General features: G+C 68.6%; 1 protein-coding gene across 1 annotated transcript in view; it reads right to left on the bottom strand.

Moving 5' to 3' along the window:
* Window positions 1-43: 43 nt before the first annotated feature.
* The window catches only part of VPS33B (vacuolar protein sorting 33 homolog B (yeast)), a gene marked incomplete at its 3' end in the record, with an annotated part of 6,601 nt that continues 6,405 nt past the window's right edge, over window positions 44-239 (bottom strand). The window contains exon 18 of the mRNA XM_010292398.1: window positions 44-145. Within this exon, the coding sequence (XP_010290700.1) occupies window positions 44-145 (102 nt within the window). The remainder of the gene's footprint in view (window positions 146-239) is intronic.

The raw sequence follows: 239 nt of genomic DNA, 5'->3' as shown, positions 1-239 counted from the left end.
GGGCAAGAGCGCTGTCAGACCCACCAGCCCCAGGCCCACCCACCCCCAGCCCAGCACTGCTGGCGGTACCTGAAACAGAAAACTCGTTGCCGTTGAGCAGCCGCACGACCTCCTCCAGGCCCAGCCAGCTCCGGCGCTCTAGCACCTGAGGGATGGGGTGAGGGGCAGGCTTAGGCCCAGCAAGGCTGGGCCACAGGTGCTGGGCACAGTGCAGCGGGCAGCGCCCCGAGGCACCAAAC

The sequence above is a fragment of the Phaethon lepturus genome, unplaced genomic scaffold (assembly GCF_000687285.1).
Source record: "Phaethon lepturus isolate BGI_N335 unplaced genomic scaffold, ASM68728v1 scaffold18530, whole genome shotgun sequence".
Taxonomy (NCBI): domain Eukaryota; kingdom Metazoa; phylum Chordata; class Aves; order Phaethontiformes; family Phaethontidae; genus Phaethon; species Phaethon lepturus.
The sequence above is the reverse complement of the archived record's forward strand: the minus strand, read 5'-3'. Positions and strand labels throughout refer to the sequence as shown.